Source organism: Protopterus annectens, chromosome 3.part0 (assembly GCF_019279795.1).
Source record: "Protopterus annectens isolate FY-2018-M chromosome 3.part0, PAN1.0, whole genome shotgun sequence".
Classification (NCBI taxonomy): domain Eukaryota; kingdom Metazoa; phylum Chordata; order Ceratodontiformes; family Protopteridae; genus Protopterus; species Protopterus annectens.
The window spans coordinates 1814727148-1814743981 of record NC_056731.1 but is presented as its reverse complement, the minus strand read 5'-3'; the positions used below and the strand labels follow the sequence as shown (position 1 = coordinate 1814743981).

General features: G+C 40.9%; 1 protein-coding gene across 4 annotated transcripts in view; it reads left to right on the top strand.

The window, feature by feature from the left end:
• The window catches only part of ALS2CL (ALS2 C-terminal like), a 2758770-nt gene that overhangs the window by 1971876 nt on the left and 770060 nt on the right, over positions 1-16834 (top strand). For all 4 annotated transcript variants that reach the window (XM_044065874.1, XM_044065873.1, XM_044065871.1 and 1 more), the window contains one exon: positions 6529-6622. In XM_044065874.1, coding sequence (XP_043921809.1) covers positions 6529-6622 — 94 coding nt within the window. The remainder of the gene's footprint in view (positions 1-6528; positions 6623-16834) is intronic.

Here is a 16834-nt window from a genome sequence, read left to right as displayed (position 1 = left end):
AGACACTGCTTCGAACACTGGCGCTGGCAAAAAATTTATTGGATCTGGCCTCAAAGGAGTAAGAACCGTCCAGGTCACCATCCCCATCCTCGATTCCTCCTCTGTTCCGTCCTGTGGTTTCAGAGCCAGAGATCTTGGGTCTGATAGTAGTAGAGGAGTCAAATCTGAGACCTCCCTTAGGTTCCTCATTTCTGACATCTGCTCCGACTCCCTCAGTTCCATCTGACTTCGAGGGGTCTAGGAGCTGACATACACCCATCGGGTCAGGCACGGACAGTTGTCTGATCCGACTCTACCCCTCAGTGCCTTGGAGAGGTTGAGCTCGGCTCCTACATCAGCTTCCGAGCCGCCCGCTCTGCCTCGGAGTCGGTCCTCTGTCTCTTCGGAGCCAAGGACTGCTTCGGAGTGGAGCAGTGGGGTTTTTGAGTTGATGGAGAGAGTGCTGTCACCCCAGACAGCTCCACTCTCTGGCTCAGGTTCTCTTCCCTCCCAGGTGCCTGTGTGTTTGTGTCAACATCACCTCCCCCCCAAGCATAGAGACCCGGAGCCCCAGGAAGCCCCTGCGGGGGCAGCATCATCTCTTCCGAAACTTCACCAGAGTACCCCTCTGAGGAAGTCACTCGAAAGAGATTGTGCAAGAAGAAGCATATAGACTCCCCTGAGTCTGTCACGTCAAATACCGACCTGGAAGCTTCAAAAGAGTCCACACGGTCCCCCTCCGAGGATGTTTCCTTTGCTGACATCCTTGTGATCTTTAAACAGAGGGGTGACTAGAAGCCCACCAACTCTTCAGAGGATGAGTCGGTATACCTGGATGCTTTTGGCTCTCGACCTTCCACCTCCTGGGTGTCTCCTCCCTACGACCAACTTATGAACGTGATATCTCGTAAGGCTTGGACCTCTCAGGTAACCTGAGGAAGCGCACTGGGATAATGCGTGAAAGCGCTTGTTCTCTCTTCAAATAAATTACTTGCTTATTTTATGGTGGTTCGTGGTGGTTCCTTGCAATCCTACAAGTAATTTCTGAAGGCTTGGGACCTCTCCAGATACAGTGGAGCCTGTTCTGTGGAGGGCTAATAAATTCATTACAGCTCCTACAGAAAAGGAATTTTTAACCAAAGGTGTCCCTGTAGATGTGTGATGGTGGTGGCAGCAGCCACCAAAAAGGAGTTGTCAGAGACCTCCTCATGTGTCCATCCTTCAAATAAAGAGTTGTGGACTATGGACAGGTATGTAAAATGTTCTTTTTCATCAGTGGCTTTTACACTGCAGTTGCTGAATTACTTGACCCATTTTACAAGACTTCAGAGAGATCTGAAAGAGCTGAGAGATATCTTCAAGGTACTGTAGCTTCAGGGATCGCAGATAGTTTCCTGTCAGCTCTCCACCCTCAACTCAGTTAACTCCTCCATGTGACTGATTTCATATGCAGCTGATGAAGCGAGTAGGGCAGCAGGTACAGGAATTTCCTTAAGGAGACATTCCTGGATGTGTTTATGCAGTTTTGCAAAATCCTTCAAGTATTCCTTCACCAACGCCCCCTTTAATTGCTCGTCCCTTTTCAGGCCAAAAGTGAAAGAAATTTTGACCAGGTGTGAACAGGAAGAGAAAACCTTGTCTGCTGTAGGAGTCAGTTTTTCCGTCCCCACTAGACCTTATCCCAAAGGTCAGAAAGGTGGAAATATGTGGTTCCGCAAATCCCAAAAAGGTTTTTCCAATACACATGGTGAAACTTCCCTCAGGGGCAGAGGGGGAAGTAACAATGGAAGACACCAACCTCAGGGCAGAGGGGGTCCACAGAATCAGGGTGACAGCGAATACCGTCTCTGGCCAGCCCTTCCAGTGCTCCTGAAAGGAAGCCCGCCTGTCCATCTCTGGAGGCAGTCGGGATGCTTGTCACTGTACCCAAATGCCTGGCTAGAAATCATTCAAGACAAGTGAGTACAGACAATCATATCCAGAGGTTATTACATACCCCTTTTCCACCCTCCCTCCCATAAATCAGTCCATCCTAGATATTCCACCCGGTCCAAGTGACTCTGCAACATCAGAGATACACAAGTTGCTAGAAAAAAAAAAGAGTCATCCAAAAGGTCCACACAGACTAGATTGGATCCGAAACTTACTCAAGGTTATTTTAAGTTCCAAAAAAAGCTAGGGAACTGGAGACCCGTATTGGATCTCAGCAGATTGAACAGGTCTGTAAAAAAATCAAAGTTCTAGATGGTGACACTGCAGTCTATATTCCCTTTTCTCTGGAAAGACAATTGGATGTGCTCGACAGATCTCCAGGATGCATGCTACCATATAAAAATGGACAGGCGATCCATGAGACACTTACGCTTTCGGCTGGGAGACAGTTATTACCAATTTCAAGCCCTGCCATTTGGTCTCACTACAGCCCTCAGAGTGTTCACCAAATGCATGGCAGTGGTCACGGCTCACTTGAGACATCTAGGATTCCATGTGTTTCCATAGCTAGATGGCTAACTCCTGACTGCCACCACCAAGCATCTACTACAAGCGAGGGATGAAACCATGCTTCTTTGTTCCAAGCGAGGCATTACAATAAATTTCAAAAAAATCTACCTTGTCGGCTTCACAGCATATTACTTTCTTAGGCATAGAGTTGGATTCAAAAGAAATGGTGGCAAAATTTACCCCCGAGAGAATTCAGTCCCTACACCATCAAATCAGGAGCTTGAAAGCAAAAAGAAAGGTTCAGGCCAGGTCTGTGTTACAGGTTCTGGGTACCATAGCAGCAGCAATTCTTCTATACCTCTGCACTTCTCCACATGAGGGTCCTCCAGTGGTTATTCTTTGCCCAATGGTCCATGCACTGTCACATCAGATAATTATCACAGATTCATGCAAGAAGGATCTTCTTTGGTGGCTTCAAACGAACCAGTTGTTATTATTGGGCCACCCGTTTCTATTCCCACAACTGACTGCTGTACTGACCATGGACGCTCCCCAGATCGGGTGGAGGGGGCATTATCTGTAAAAGACTGTTCAAGGCTTATGGCAAGAACACAAGAGCTACTTGCATATCAGTGTCCTAGAGATGAGCGAGGTGATATATACATTGCAAGCATTCCAGGACTCTCTCCCAACAGGAACTATTGCAATTCAAACAGACAACATGTCAGTAATGTGGTACATAAATAAGAAGGAACCAAATCATATCCCCTATGTCGAGAGGCACAACAGGTATGCCCGTGGGCTGTCTCTTCTCAACGTTTTCTGATAGCCATACACATCCCGGGAATATCCAACAAGATAGCGGACAAATTCAGCAGAGTGATTCTGTTGACTCATGACTAGTCCCTGAAACAAGAAGTTGCAGAAGAGATCTTCCTAAAATGGGGCCAGCCTTGCTGCGACCTTTTTGCCACGTCTATGAATGCCAAATGCAGCAGCTACTTTGCCCTGATTGCCCCCCTCCCCGGGGAAGTCACCAAGGGTTGCACTTATACACAATTGGCCCCCGGGACTTCTTTATGCCTTTCCACCCTTCCCCTTAATACCCAAAGTACTTCAGGAAGCCAGCACGCTGAACAGAACTATGATGCTCATTGCTCCCTACTGGCCTAGACAAATTTGGTTCCCCTTTCTCTGGGCCCATGTCCTGGAAGAACCGTGGATTCTGGACCCAGTTCCAGACCTCTTGACCCACTCATCAGGAATGTTCCATCTGTCCATCCAGACCCTCAAGTTGACATTATGGTTGCTCCAATTTCACAGATAGCCAGGTGTTTCGATTTTTCCCCTACAGTTAAAAATATCTTGATCTCTTCCCAGAAACCTTCAACGAGAAAACTGTATTCTAGTAAATGGAAAAGATTTTCATACGGGGCCGTTAAGCACAATATAGACCCATTTACTGCTCCTATCACAGCAGTTCTAGAGTTTCTCTCCAAACTTTTTGATGAAGGTGCAGCAGCAGCTACCATCAGGGTACAACTAGCAGCCATATCTAATTTCCATATTGGGGAGACAACAGTGTCTGTCATGTCCCATAAGCTATGCAAGGCCTTTTTGAAATGTATCTTCCTGCTAAGATCCCCAATCAGTGAATCTCCAGCCGCTTGGGACCTAAAGTTTGTTCTAACTGCCTTAATCTTGCCACCATTTGAACCTGCATTGTCCTACGATATAAAATTTTTATCATGAAAAACTCTTCTTGGTAGCCATTACCTCCGCCAGACGAGTGTCCGAACTTCAAGCCCTTTCAGTACGCCCTCCATATATAGTTTTTCAGAAAGACGGGGTATGCTTAAGAAGCAGTCCTTCTTTCTTACCAAAAGTTTGTTCAGAAAACAATTTAAATCAATCTATTGAGTTGCTAGTGTTCTTCTCCAACTATAGCAACAAGGTGGAATATAAATTACATCAACTAGATGTACACAGACAACTATGCTTCTATTTGCACAGGACCAATTATTTCAGAAAGTCAGACCAAATTTTTGTTTCCTTTTCAGACAAAAGGAAAGGATTACCGGTTTCTAAAGTAACTCTGTGAAAATGTCTCACAGACTGCATTTTCTTCTTATACAGCCTTAACAACAGGGAATTACCAGGCAAAGTGAAAGGTCATTCCACTAGAGCAGTTGCAACATCCTCTGCCTTTCAAGCTAAACTTCCTATGGATTCTATCTGTGCAGCTGCGACATGGATGAGACCTCATACCTTTATTTTTTATTACAAAGTAGACATGGCCTCCCGGAACAGGTCTTCCTTTGGATCCACTGTACTGAAGAGTCTGTTTTCCTGAGCCACCCAAGGATGAAGGTGCTAGGGACGCTGTCCCAACCATCAAGAATTAAGGCGAGATAGGACAACATAACATTAAGAAGTTATGTACTCACCATAGCGTTGTATGTTTGTTGTCGAACTTGCCTTAATTCTTGCATCCCACCCTCCTTCGCTCCTGGAGGATTGGGCAGATATTCATATATATCTATATATGTTGTTTTTTTTTGGAGTCTCTGGTTTCCTCCTCTGTTTCAGCTAGCTGTGTTTATATATATATATATATATATATATATATATATATATATATATATATATATACACACACACACATAATAGTGCTTTCACTTGCAAATAAAATCTGGGTATTGTACCGTAAGCACCATGGGATAGGGGGTTAGCCTCGAGGGAGTGGAAGCTCTCGAGCTTTTATATTAGGCCGAGTCGGAACCAATGTTTGGTTCTGAGCCCAACCAGCAAGAATTATGGCGAGATGGACAACAAACATAGACCGTTATTTTGCATACATAACTTATTTTCTTACCTGGAGGCTGGGACATATGAGTGGACTCTGAAAAATGTTAATTATGCCGCCCACCATAGGTGATGTATTCCCTATTTCCCTCCAAGAGTCCGAGTCCAACACAGTCAGTAGCTGATATCATCACTCACTCCCCTGTAGGCTGGTGATGTGTGGTGACATCAGCCAAAAATTGAAAGTGGTAATACAAAAAAAAAAAAAAAAAAAGACCGGGAAATTTGAAAATTAAGGGAGCCACTCGAGAATTCGTGGCACCAAAATATTTTGCCCTCAGAACTGCTAAATACAGAGGAATTCTGTACAGTTGAGAGGTCTGCAAGCTATACATGCTACAGAGAAAACATTGACAGATAGCTTTCTCATCTGTTAAAAATTGGAGCCTGTTATGTGCTAGCCTATCCATAATAAAATAGAACTTTATGAAAAAAGGCAGTATACCAAAAATGTTCTTGTGCCTTTTGTGCTTGTTTCACTCATCTAAGACACTATATGTACCCATTCTGCCTCCACCCAGGATTGGGCAGTTGGTCATCATACAGAGAATTCCGTTCCCATTTTCTCTAAACCTTCTGGTAACCAGACTGCTTCTCAGGTCTGGGTCATTGGCAACAGTAACAGACCCACCTCTTTTTTTATGTGTACTTCCTTAAAAGCCCCCCCCCCCCCCCAAATTTCACACACATACACACTCTGACCTTAAGCATTCTGGGACTAGTATATTGCCTATGATATTATTTGTTTTCTGTAGGAATGAATGTTAGGTAATGGGTAGCCCATCATGCTGTAGTGTTGAGGCTGTTTTAATTTAATGCCCTACCTGTTATTCCTGAGTATCCTTCACAGCCAAATGTGCAGTTAAGTCACTGCAGGAAGTGCATAAAGGCTTCCAATATGTGCTCCACTGTTGATTTTTGTCACTTCTTCACCACTTAGCTGCCTCTTGTTCTGCCATTTTGCAGTAGGGGGGGGGGGGGGGGCTCTTTCAGGCAGTATAAACGTTTGACCATATCATATGTAAAAGAAGGCCTGAGAGTTTTCCAGTCATAGCAACCCTCAGGTTGGCCCTTTGGTGCCTATAACTCATCAGTTATGTCTTACCTGAGACCTCTCCCTCTGCACTTTAGGATCAGTCCTAGATGACTTCATTTCTAATATATAAAAGTTTGGTGTACAGCAGCATTCAGACGCAGACTTTAACCATCCCTCATTCTAATGTATTGTTTTTATCTTCCCAGGACAAATGCAGATGCGGTGGATACAGCAGAAAACATTGTAGGAGAATTGAGCAAACTGAATTTACTTGAGGATATGAAGCATTATTTAGAAACGGTATGTGATCCCATCAGTTTTTCTAACCTGTGGAAGTAATTAATTCACTTTTATTTAGGGACACATTATGCAATATATCACTAGGTGTTGTGGAAAATGAATCTAAAAAAGTGTGTATGAATTATTTGTTATGATGTCAATGAAGTCAAGTTTTGTTTGCACTCCTAAACATTTTTACTGTTGTTTTTCATTTGGCTACAAAACAGAAATCAGAAAATTTCATTGTGACACACTGTAAAACAGTCAAGAGGTAAACATGCTTTTATAAAAGTATTATGTTACACTGAATAAGTTATGCAGATTTTTTGTTCATACATACTACTTTAATGTATATTGAAATTCATTTAATGGAGTGTAATAATTTCATATCTTTCAAAAAACATATTTTGCTAAATTATAATGCAAGAGTCAAACTGTTGACAGTTCAAAAAACCCTAATATTGCCATGTTATTAACATAAATCAGAGATGTCATGAATATTAACTGCATGAGGTCAGCATTACAGCACTTATACGCATCAATATGTATGATGCTTAAATGTATGGCAATAAAACTGTTCAAATATAGCAGGGGTATACATCTGTAAATGCTGTTATGAATTAGAGAGGTAAAGGATACCGTATGTCACTGTGGAGATTTATTGAGAAATCACCTTCAACTATTGTCTTCCATTGTGTAACAACAGAGTAAAGTGAAAAGACCAACTCCTAGACAGGCGTTTGTGATATGTGTCTACAAAGAGATCTGTGCAGAACCATATTGTTTTAATTGCCAGTAGCTATAAAATCTTTAGTGCATTTTAATTATCAGCTGCTCATATACAATAAAAAAAGATGATCAGAAATAAAGAATGCTCAATTCGCTTCTTAGCATCTTCATGACAATGTAGAATTGTCAGGTTTCACTCGTGAGGTCCATTTGATTGTCACAAAAGCATATGGAATGGACACAGCACACCTGTTCATTGTTGATGATAATTAAATCATCATCCTCAGACAAAGATGAGTAAGCCGCGGTTGTGTTGTCGCCTCACAGCAAGAGGTTCTCCCATTCTATTCTCGGCTAGAGTGCCTTCTGTGTGGAGTCTGCATGTCCTCCCCGCGGTCGAGTGGCGTTCAAAAGACATGCGTGAATGGGCGTGACTTCGTTGAAGGTTGGGTGTCGGGCTGGAACCTCGGCACCAAGAAAATCGACTGCCGATCATTAGCGCACCGGAGTTCCACTGTGGCGACCCCTAACCGGGAAAAGCCGAAAGAAAAACAAACATCCTCAGACAAAGATGAACATATCTGAATAGTACAACATTTTCAGGTATATCTGAATTTAAATAAAAGCAGACATTTTATAAAGGCTATCAAGATTGTGCCAACAAAAAGTCTGTTGAAATGAGTTCACAGAAGTTGTGCACAATAGGACAAGGAAGAGACATTTAATACCATTCAGAGCTAGATTTGCCATTGATGCCCGTAATGCGGTATGTTATGTTGCAGTTCAGGAGTAGACAGGCCTGAGTCTTGTGACTGCCAACAAACAATAACAATGGACTGAAAGTTAAAAGGCAAAGTGATGGTCTTTCTCCCTGCAACCTGCAGTAGCAAGTTACGTTGGTGACAGATCCTTTACAGGTATCTGTAAAACACAGATCATTGTAGCATGAAAACGCATGCCTCCAATCTCTGTGTGTTACCTGATGCCTGACTCCTCCTTTGGAAATACTATTATGAGCATCTCTATTTCTTCTGTGTTCCCTGGTCATATTACTCGAATTTTCGTGTATATTACCCATGTGGTCTGAAGTTGGTATTTGGGAGGAGCAACTCAAAATGCCAGAATATATTAATTTAAAAAGACTGAATGTGCTTTTATATAAATGTCTTGTATAGAAGTTTGGAATATGGATAATCAAGCTTTCCAATGTATGAAGGTTGTGAAGGACATTTCAAGATTGGTAGTTTTCATGACAGAGGCTGGGCTGCAAAGAGAGGTCAGTTAAACGCCCTGTGTTTGAAGTATGATGTTGAATTGATTGAAGTATTGAAACTGGTGAGTGTTAGAACTACAGCAAATTCAATTGCAGTATTCTTTCTCCACCCCCACACCACACACACACACACACACACACACACACACGCACACACACAAAGTAGCTTAAGGGAAATTGACTAATAGAAAAAAATCTCTGATCCATACATAGTAGAAATGTAAATTATACCTGAGTGACAGCAGAATGAGGAAATAACTTTTTGTGCGTAGAACATTCTCCCTCCAACCAGCCTTATTGTCCCATGCCCTCTTCATTGCCCCGGTTGTTTCCTTGTCCACAATCCATTCCTGTAGTGTTTGAAACTGGTAGTTGTAGTTCTTTCACAAGATTTAGACAGTCAGTATTGATTCAGCTCAGCCCCTACAGTTTTCCAAGACTACTGTAGCCATATCCCAAAGCCCCATTTTTCCAGATCTCTTCATCTGAGGTTGAAACAGGTGACCTACAGCAACCTCAGCCTACTATTTTGGATTTATGTGCTTTTAATAATTCTTGTCTCATAGATGTCATCTAAGTCAGATTAGGTCTTCTGTTTTTTTTTTTTTTTCTTTATTCTCATTTGTTATTTTTCCTATCAGATTTGTGACAATTTTTTCTCCTCCATGTTTGCGGCACTTTAATTTCTGTGTTTTTGTTTCCTTTTTTGCAGAGGTGTTGATTGCAGTTTTATGTGTTTAGTTTTGTGCTCTTGTGGGGCTGAAATACCAGTGCAAGGTAAGCACAAGTGTTTCAGTGCCTTGATGAGCTGCATTTTCAAACACATTGCAACATTTGCATAGATTTTAAGCCAGACACTTTAAAGGAGAGGAAAATACACTGGAGCTTGTAAAGGGCTACTTCAGCGGCAGACTCCAGAGCAAGCTTCTCTCTCTCTCTCTCACTAATTCAAGATAATCTTCAAAAAGAAAGGAAAGGTTGAATTGAAAAATAAATACTTAAGAGTAGTTAAAAACCTAAGTCAACATCTTAAAAAGTTCATGGTAAATGTCTATTTCTGACAGTGTTGATGATAGAGCAGCTGAGAGTGTTTCTTAGAAGACTGTAAATCCGTTGCCTTTTATTTCATAGGTGGGTCCAGTTAACTCTGAACCAGAGCTCAGATTTCGCAGCTCTCACTGTTCCTCTTCTGCTATACTCCATAGGTTTAAATCTTCCCTGAAGGATTAAAAGATGTAGCAGGCCTTTTTCCAAGTCCATCAGATGTGGTTCCAGGTCTTACCCACTTTTTCCAGGGTTTGTGGGCTTAGTTCCAGACCATTCCTCTTAGGGATTGCTTCAAACCCCAGTTACCTCAAAGACCTCAACTTCAACATCAGTTACCCTTTCGGAGTAGATGCTTTTGAATGCAGTGGCCACAGTGCTGACCCAGCGGTTGCCATTGGTGGTCTTAAATTCATCCTTCCCTGGGTTAGTACTTCATGGGCAACCAGGGCCACGCAACTCTGGGTTCAACCATTCTGTCCCCAGGCTTGGACTTTTAATGTTTGATAGTGGGACTTTTAATCACAACTGAGGTGTCAAGACTGTCTTGACCTTTGGTCTCAGTGCCAATGGCGTGACTTCAATCTTAGGGTCGACCCTTTCAACATCTGTGTCAGGGTTTCAGTTCCAGAATCTATGGTGGACACTGTCTCAGAAGCTGAGCTGTGACAGATCTCAGTGCCACTTAGATAAGCATCTCTGCATCACCCTTTGCACAAAGCACTTCATGCAGTGGCCCATCTCAGTTTGCCTGCTGCTGGGCCAGCCTTGCCATCCCTTCCCTGCCTGGACATATATGGGCCAGAGAATCTCTACAGGTTGATTCTCACATATCCAATACATTGTGTTTGCTGCACCCTCTTCACCCAAGTTATAGCTGAAGGGCTACAGTCAGTGTGAGACCCATGTTTTTATTTGTAGAATCCCACAGCCTAGATATGGATAAGGGTTCAAGGGTTGACTCCTCTGCTTTACCTCCTAATGACCCAAAATTCATGGATGTATTAGAGTTGAACCAGAAGACAAAGTGATTAAACTACCTATACGTATTTAGATATATGCTGTTTTTTAGTTCATTTTTATGTGTATATTTTTTTGTCCGCACCTGTGGATTATCACAGTACTGTATGTATTTGCCTTAGCATTTCATATTAATGTAGTTTAGGTGCATATCAGACACACAGGTATTTGTCGTATACATTCAAAGTTTAGGTTTAGGCATTCTTGACAATATTATTTGCACATCGACTTTTTCTGCAGTTTTGTAATTTAGGCATCTTCTTTTTTTCTCAGTTTATCTTCTTCTTCTTCTTTCGGCTTTTCCCGGTTAGAGTCACCACTGTGGATCAACTGTCCGCTCATGATTGACAGTGGAGTTTTATGGTGTCGAGTTGCCAGCCCGGCGCCCAACCTTCCACAGAAGGCACACAAGCACACCTAGGGCCAATTTACAGTGTCCAATCCACCTACTGCAGGTCTTTGGGATGTGGGAGGAAACCGGAGCACCCGGAGGAAACCCACATGACCACAGGGAGGACATGCAGACTCTGCACAGAAGGCACCCCAGCCGAGAATCGAACTGCCGCCCTCTACAAGTATTTTTTTGCATTATATGAGCATTTTTTCTGATAGCTCAGTGAGATTGATTCATAGTTGTCGTTGACCACTAGAGGGCACTAGTTACACTAGATATTCTGTAATGAATTCACAGAGAGAGACTTCTTTTGAATGCTGTTTACAACCCAGGTCGTTTTGTACCTAAGGAAACCTACACTCATTCAGCAATTGTTTTGTAGGAACTTATGCATAAAAGTGGAACATTTGGTGAGTAAAAAATAGAATAGAATTTTTTTCATATGCAATGAGCAAGTTGGATAACAGGAAGGTTTAACTATTAGTCTATGCTCAGTGAGCTGATCCATGTCTTCCAGATCTGTATGCACAAACTGTAACAGCTGACTTTGAAAAGCCATTAGAATGCAGATTCACTTGTTGATTTATGACAAGATGTGCTTAGTAAAGCCATGGGGGTGTCCATATAAGTATTTTTTTTACTTATTTTGCTGTTTCGTATATACACAAGACTGTTGTTGATTAGATTTACTTGCACTGACTGTTTAACTTGCTTTTGAAATGGCATGTGTATGCAAGCTTATCTGAAATAGACATATTTGCTGATTAGTCATAAGTTGTGTTAAGTGGAAGCCATGGGAGTGAGAATATAAGTATTTTTTACAAACTTTGGTGCTTTTTATATGGAAAGGTTGTAGAAATTTAAACAGAAATGACATAGTGATGCAGGCATCGTGTTTATATCTTGAAGGGGTTATTGAGCAGCTTTGTATGTGTTTATTTGCTAGTTCTTATGACTTTAATCAGAGGTGTCTGAGTGCTATTAATATGATTATGCTTTTGCTAGTATGAGAACTGTTTTTATTTATAAACATGCATGCATATTTTATTTAGGCACTTAATATGTTAATTTTACTAGCTTTTTAGCTTTGCATTATAGGCTGAATGTTTTAGATTTTTTTATGATGAATGTGCTATTTGGGATTTTGTATGCTGGAGTTTAGGTCATGTGATCAATGTAACTGAAGAGTCAGCTGATTGTTTTATATGTCATGTGACTACTCCTAGTACTTTTATTGGTTTATGGAGACTTAAATACAAGTATTTTGAGATGTTGTTTTATTGTATCTGAAGATGCATTGTGGAAACAATGCGAAAGCGCTCTTACTTCATTAAACTCAAGTTATTTTTTAACTGCCGTGTCTACCACCTTCTTGGTTTTGCCTCTTCACTTGAAATATAACACAGAATGTTTTGCAAGACTTACATTCAGTAAAGTCTTAATAATTTTGATTCCAGAAATCAAACTTCTTGAAATCATTTAGATTTGCTGTAACTAGTACTTTCTTTTACTTCCGTAGCACTATAGACAAAGTTACCCAAATCTGCGTATATTCTTTTTGCATTGAAGTGCTACATTTGTTCTATTCTTGTTTTCTGCTGCCATGCTGTAAGCTGACAACACAATATGAGTTTTTTTTTTTAAACATGTTAACGGGTCTTGCACACATCTCATTAGACAGTTCCTTTAATACCCTCTCGGTAAGCCATCTGATTGATGAGCCCTATTTACATAGAAAAAGGTATAACTGTACATGTCTCCCCATTTACAACACATTTATCCTCCCAAACTGGTACATCATCTGTATTTTTCTGTGTAAATGTAGAGACATATTTTTTCGAAATGTCAGACTTCTCTGAAGTGCTCTATTTTCATGTAATTTTCCTCTGGTATAACTGTATATGGTTTACAGTTTCCCCTCTTGTATAACCAAATAAATTCTCCTTTCTAACATCTTCTGCCAGCCTAGCTGCTGCATAACTTTTGAACCTCTCCATTGTTGCAATGTTTCTAAACCTTATTTTCATACTTTCCCATACCCCATTCTCTTTTTGCACCTTATGTAGTAAGTTTTGTTTGGGCTCTGAACACTTCATTTACCTGTTTCATAAAAGCATGAAGGTATTTTTTTGTCCCACATTTTCTCTTCTTCCTAATGCAGTCTTCTGTAACTTTTTGTATTCTTTTTGAGACAGGATAGGTTAACACAATATGACCTATTTCATGGTCTGTTATGGTATACCAACTTTAGCTTGGTATCTTTTATTATTTTCTTTGCCCCTTAAGTTGTTTTTGAGATAGAAGATCACAATGAACTGTTCTTACTGTTCCTCAGATGCTGATAAAATACTGCAAGACAGAATCCCATACTGCAATACATAAAACTCAGAAGGGAATTATTTGCATGTTAAAGTAATAGCAACAGCATGACAGTGGTCTCATTTAAAAGATCAGGATATCAGTGTTGAATTACTAAAAATCTGCCATAGTCTTTAGATGTTACATGTTTATTTTAGCTGCTAACATTTGTTCTTCATTAGATTGCCCAGCTGCTTTTATTGTTAAAAACCCATACATGCATGTTCTTTTCCCCTATGTTGTTTCTGCGAATTGATGTGTTTGAATTACAGCTTGTGCTTAAGATAGCCCTCAGCCAATCAGCATTCAGGATTCATGATGTGGGTTTGTGATCAAGTTATATCAAGCTGTGCTTGAAGCAGAATGGGCACACTGGTAACCAGCAGATAGCTTGAGGAAGCTCCTTGCAATCATTTACAGTAGCTTAGGCTTGTAAGAGTGCTTCATTTCCTGCAGAAGGCTTGATTAAGAAGCTGACTGGTTGGATCTACATTGCACTCTCCAAGTCTGTTCTTTCTGTTCTGTTTTGCATTACCTAATGAGTTACTGACTTTCAGAGAATATGATTTTGAGTTTTTTTTTTTTCCTGAGGCATTATAAAATTCTGGATTATGGACTGAGCACTGAAAATGCAATATTTAATGAAATTTGACATTTTAGGTCAGAACACTCGTTCATCATAACTTGATGTCTTCTGATATTTTCTTCTTATTGTGCTTCATTCGATTTTCAATGCTTCAGATGTGTATTCATTTAAAATCATGATAATGACCAGAAATTACACTTAACAGTAATGGGTATAGTTCTAAAAATTTCAGATCAGGAACATGGAATTTCATTTTAATAGCCTTAAGTCATTGTCTTTGCTCATTTAAATCAATATTTCACTGTTGTTGACATAAAAGCAACCTTTAGAGAAAGGTAGTTTTTCTTTCCTAATATATTTCTTAACTCGCATTTGTATACCATAGAATGAGTACCCAAGCCACACAAGATTAATAGGAATTGGTATGCAGTGTGGTAAGACCTTGTATGTAGTCTTAACCAATTGCATAGACGTATTTATTTATTTTTATTTATTTTACATTTGTTAACCGGGTTAGTCTGGCTGAGCCTTTGGCTCATTTTCAGCAGAGACCCGGGGAGAAAAGCTCCTCTGGACTAGAAAATGTATTAAATTTTAGTAACATAGTGGTAACAATTAGCTATAGGATCTTACAGAGACCTGGAGAGAAAAAAAGCTCCTCAGGCAATTCAATTATACAGAGTATTAACAATTGTCAGAGAAGTATGTGAGTTGTTGCAAACAAGGTTTTAAACAATTAGCAGAAGAAAATGTGACTAGTTACAATATTATTTAAGCTGCTTAGAGCAAAATGAGTTAATAGTTAGGCAGATGCTTATTTCAAGTGGGTATGATCTAGTTGTACAGGAGTTTGGAAACAAGAAAGGAAAGTAGGAATGGCTAGTAGGAGATGTAGGGGAGATAGAGTATAGGAGACAGACTAGACAGGTAGGTTGTTTTGAGACTGTAAGAATTGAGTGTTTGGAGATAGAGGAAGGGAAGAGGTAGAAGAGGCAGAGGAATAGTGTTAGAGATACATTGAGTGAGGTGGTGAAATAGGTGAAACTCTATAATCTAGTATTATGCACGTGGATATAAATGCAAATGACACACCGCACAATCATTCACAGTTCACAAACACACCATCTGCATACTGGCTGGTCCTAGCAGGTTAACTTTCAAGACTCCAACCACAAATGTACAGATGGTGTAACTCTTGGAAGTGCAGCAGCCCCTCTTTCCTGTGTACATCCATCCTTTAGATGAAACATTAAAGTGGGGTTCTGTCTGCCTGAGTTGTTGAGAGCTTGGGTGGATGCAAAAGATCGTACAGCACTTATCAACAACAGTAGAAGAATCTCCCTGGCCAAATTTCCACTGGTTGGTATTATTACCACTTTGGGTCTCTATGGAAAAGACGCTAATGGCCTAGTTGGACTGTCTTGGTCAGCAAAGCATGTACTCGTAAATAAATGTTGCTCAGTATAGAGGGTTGAGCAACATGTTACTGCAGTAAATTAAAAAAAAAAAAATCAATTGTACTTTAGTAAAAACCCAGTGCCCAGTGGCAACTGAGTTCTTAATGTTATAGTTAACCCTGCTACTACAACCACTCCTTTTCCTGCCCCCTCTCCTCCACACATAGTGATGGTACTAAGCAACCACTCCCAAAGAACAAGTGCTCCTCATTACTACAATATGGTAATGACCCTAACTCTGTTGTCTTATCTAACGAATTAAACTTTTTTAGGGCTCACTTTTAAACATGATGATGGAGCACAACACAGTTGGGAACAGAAACTCATTAAGGCATAATCTACCTTAATAAATAGCTGCTTAGTAAGGTAAGATGTCCTTCCATATAATTTTTGCAGTATTCATAATATTAGGAATCCCCTGCAAAGGGTGGCTTGACATCCAGCCAGTATACCAAAGCCTTAGGTTGCTTTAAGATATGCCATATGTCACATATATGCTCCTCACGTAGCGTAGGGCATAAAGGTGATGTCTGGATGGACCATCCTCAGAACTTCTTTGCCACCAGTACAAACACCATCTCTGATTGTCTGTCGGATCACCCAAGTCATTGCTGGTGTACCTAGTTGCTCAGATAAGTGCTCCATTGAGGTTTTTAGCTTATCGTCTTTTGCTTTTATTTTGTTTTGAGGTTTCATGTCATCCAGAAAGGGTAAATGCCAGTGTGGGAGAGTCTTCACCTGCCCCTTCTACACCAGATGTCTCTCTCGAGGCTGATAAAGCACGGAGGTTTGGATTCCTCTGCCATGACCGCTTCAGAGGCCATCATGGGTCCTGCTGCTCGCACGTTCTCCGAGGCTTTGCAGACATCTGTTTCAGATGTTCAGGGGGAACCACGGCTAATTATCACTGAAGGGCGTAGTGGGGCTCCTCAGATTCTGCTGAGGAGGAAGTTCTGATTACGGTTATTGAGTGCAGGCCTACTTTGAGCCTTCTACATTTCATAAGACGGACGTCATCTTTGAAAAGAAGCAAAAGACAAAGCATGTTTCTTCTGTTCCCAAGGGCCCTCAAAGTGAATAGAATTTTACACAGGACTTATTTAATGCCCTTATGGCCTTGAAGCCTCCTCACGGTGGTCTCTGTTCTGGCTCCTCTTTGGTCATCTTTCCCTCTCGAGATCTAGGGATTAGGATTCCGCTGAAGAAGAGAAGGATTCGGATGAGGAAACCTTGGCTTATTCTACCAAGACTCTCTGCTCTCTGGACTATGGTTTGGAGGAAGAGGAGTCTATTAGTCCTGAATCTCCTTTTGAGCAATTTTCTTTTTGGGGGGATACCATTACTAGGATGATGGAGTTTTTTAAATGGGATT